The 2,787-nt window shown below is 41.7% G+C and overlaps 1 protein-coding gene across 4 annotated transcripts in view; it reads right to left on the reverse strand.

The window, feature by feature from the left end:
• Positions 1 to 333: 333 nt before the first annotated feature.
• Arfip1 (ADP ribosylation factor interacting protein 1) overlaps positions 334 to 2,787 on the reverse strand; it is a 64,022-nt gene continuing 61,568 nt past the window's right edge. For all 4 annotated transcript variants that reach the window (XM_055596505.1, XM_055596502.1, XM_055596504.1 and 1 more), the window contains one exon: positions 334 to 2,105. In XM_055596505.1, the coding sequence (XP_055452480.1) occupies positions 1,950 to 2,105 (156 nt within the window). In that variant the 3' untranslated portion in view covers positions 334 to 1,949. The remainder of the gene's footprint in view (positions 2,106 to 2,787) is intronic.

A 2,787-nucleotide genomic window follows, 5' to 3' on the forward strand; every position in this document is an offset into this window, starting at 1 on the left:
GTCCGGCCTGAGGGCGCTCTTCTCTTACTTCTCCCGCATATGTGCCCTCTATTCAGGGATCACTGTTATACCAGCTTTTCTGAAAAAATCATTAACCCATGAGCCTATTAGTATTTAGCTCCTTTGCTGCAATTTGGTGAGACTAGATGTGTTCAGCTCCTGAGAGAGACTCAGATTGAGAAAAAACAAGGACTTACAGAGCCTGGCAAATTAAATAACAACAACAACAACAACAAAGTACCTTTTCTTTTTTTTAAAGATCAGAAAAGCATAATCCCTAAAATTCCAAACAGTTACTTGTTATTTAAAATTTAGGAGGCCAGGGAAGCAAAACACTGCAGGAGACGCTTTAATAAGAGCACAGAACCCACACCAGAGCCGCACTCTGGGGAGTGTAAATAACCACCACAAGTTGCTCTGTGCAAGGATACAATAAGGCTCTCGGGGTCCAAATACACAGGGCGGAATGAGTTTAAACAGGCTCACGACTTACAATCACATTACACTGTATTAAGCATTCAAGACAGGCATATTAATAAAAAGCAGCTAAAAGGCATTTGGACATATGTAACGCATTGTACAGTCTCAGCTCATGTACAACAGTAATTTTAAGTACTTCATTTCAACACAATAGAAATGAACATGGAAAGTGATCTCTCTCAAAATACTCATTTATACTGACAAAATTCCAAGGAACTTCACATTTAAACAAGATTACATCACTGAAGAACCCCACGGTGGGCAGGCCAACCGAGTACACGGACCAGCGGCGCTGCACAAGTGAGACAGTGCTGGCCTCTCTCTTCCTGTGACCTCTACAAACTTTATCATCTTGTCATTATCCAAGTGGAAAAATTCTCCCATTACCCCATTCTTCAAAAGGGATCAAGAGAAACCAAACAAAAAACTCAAAAGTTGGTTTTGCCATCCACCTCAAGCATGGCTTTACGAGGAAAAAGAATGCCAGCATTCCAGGCACAGCAAACTTTCTCCATGGGGTTCTTCACGTATGTACAATGGTTGGGCAAGAATTCCTGCGTCTGAGAAGGCACGATCTGTGATTTAAGGCTTGACTGGTACAGTCACACATGGAAGGCAGTGAACAAGGTTTGGAAATTCTTCTCTATCAAAATGTAATCTGCTCCCAGACTACCTGTTTCATCTACACATTTTTACTCTAGAAACAACTAAGAATTTCCATTTCTATGTTCACATGTTAAAAAAAAACAAACCACACCTACCTCTCTTAAGAAGGCTTCACTATAAATCAAAATTGCTATAACCACTGTCAAATTCATGAGTTTAAACACTTCATAGAAATTGACAGTGTGATTCCTGGGTCTGTAAAAATATCTAAACAAAATTACAGTGGTACAGATTAATTTTAAAAGGTATCTGCAACAATCTACCGGCCAATCAATCATTCATTTGCGCTGTCCTTCTGTGGACGCTACAGAACGCCATAAAACTTACTCTGCAAAATAGCTTCTTTTTTCTTCACGATAATACACAAACATGAACTTTTTAAAGATGTTGAATATATTCATATATAAAATATCTGACATTGATACAAATCATGTAAACCTCCCTTGGAAAATTATAGCTGGCCCTCATTTCTGGGACCAAAAACCTTGAATTTTTAATCTTGTCAGTGCAAATCTATATTAAATATTTCAAACTACAGAAATAGCCATCAGCCCTCACAATACAAAAAGGATTTCTTAAAAAGGAAAATTATTGTGTTTAGAATTATAGAAATCACGTTACATAAAAATCACCTACCTTCCCATCAAATTTAATAGCTCACTGTTACAGTATGAAAAGAGAGAAATAAAACTATCTGTGCAAGAGCCACTGCACCAGCGGCCACCTCACCCTTCCAGCACTACTTAACTCTACCTAGTCTATCAGCTGTTTAACAACACGCTGCTCCTTCTTCCCAGGTGAGTTCACTGTTCCTCCAGCCAAGACGGGGCGTCCACTCCAGGGGTTTTCAACTTGACGTGGAACTGCTTTAGCGTCAGTTCAAGTTGCTTCTGGTTCCCAGCAAAGTAGGCAGCAACGGCACTGTGGAAAAGGACCAGCTGGTTGCGCAGCACTTTAACCTGTGGACAGGGCAGAGGGACAGTCCAAGCATTACCTCACAGGCAGCAGACCAGACAGTGAGAGTCACTGCACCCGAATTCAAGTGTCACCAAAAAAGCCATCCTAATAATGACAACATTCACAAACACCAAGTGTATGACGCCTACTGGCCTTTTCACTAGCTAAAGGGGACAGGTGGACTTAGGATGGTTTGTTTTTGCATTGCTAGGGACAGAATTCAGGGACTTGAATTTGGCTAGGGAAATGCTCTACCAATGAGCAAATCATACACGGTCCCGTTAATCACCCCCAACCAGCACTACCCAGAATGTTAACTAAAGTACCACACTAGTCCCTTCTGGTGCTGAGTACATGCGGAGCTAGGTGGGACCTAGAAGGGCGCTGTCCACAGTTCACTACAGTGCAGCAGCTGCAGCCAGCTAATGCGCAGGGCTAAGACCAAGCTTTGCGGAAACCGAGTGAGTAGTTAGAAATGCTCTAACTCCTTTGTAAGAAATAAAAAAGCGGCAAACACTGCCCAGAGTGGCAGCTGATTAAAACCTCATAAGCGGCCAGGTACTTCCAACTACTTATGACTTCTGGTGACACAATAATACACCAAAACTATGTTTACATTTTCTTCTGGCATGCGTGCGTGTGTGTGTGTGTGTGTGTGTGTGTGTGTGTGTGTGTGTGTGTGTG

The sequence above is a fragment of the Psammomys obesus genome, unplaced genomic scaffold (assembly GCF_907164565.1).
Source record: "Psammomys obesus unplaced genomic scaffold, mPsaObe1.curated_primary_1811, whole genome shotgun sequence".
In the NCBI taxonomy this organism is placed as follows: domain Eukaryota; kingdom Metazoa; phylum Chordata; class Mammalia; order Rodentia; family Muridae; genus Psammomys; species Psammomys obesus.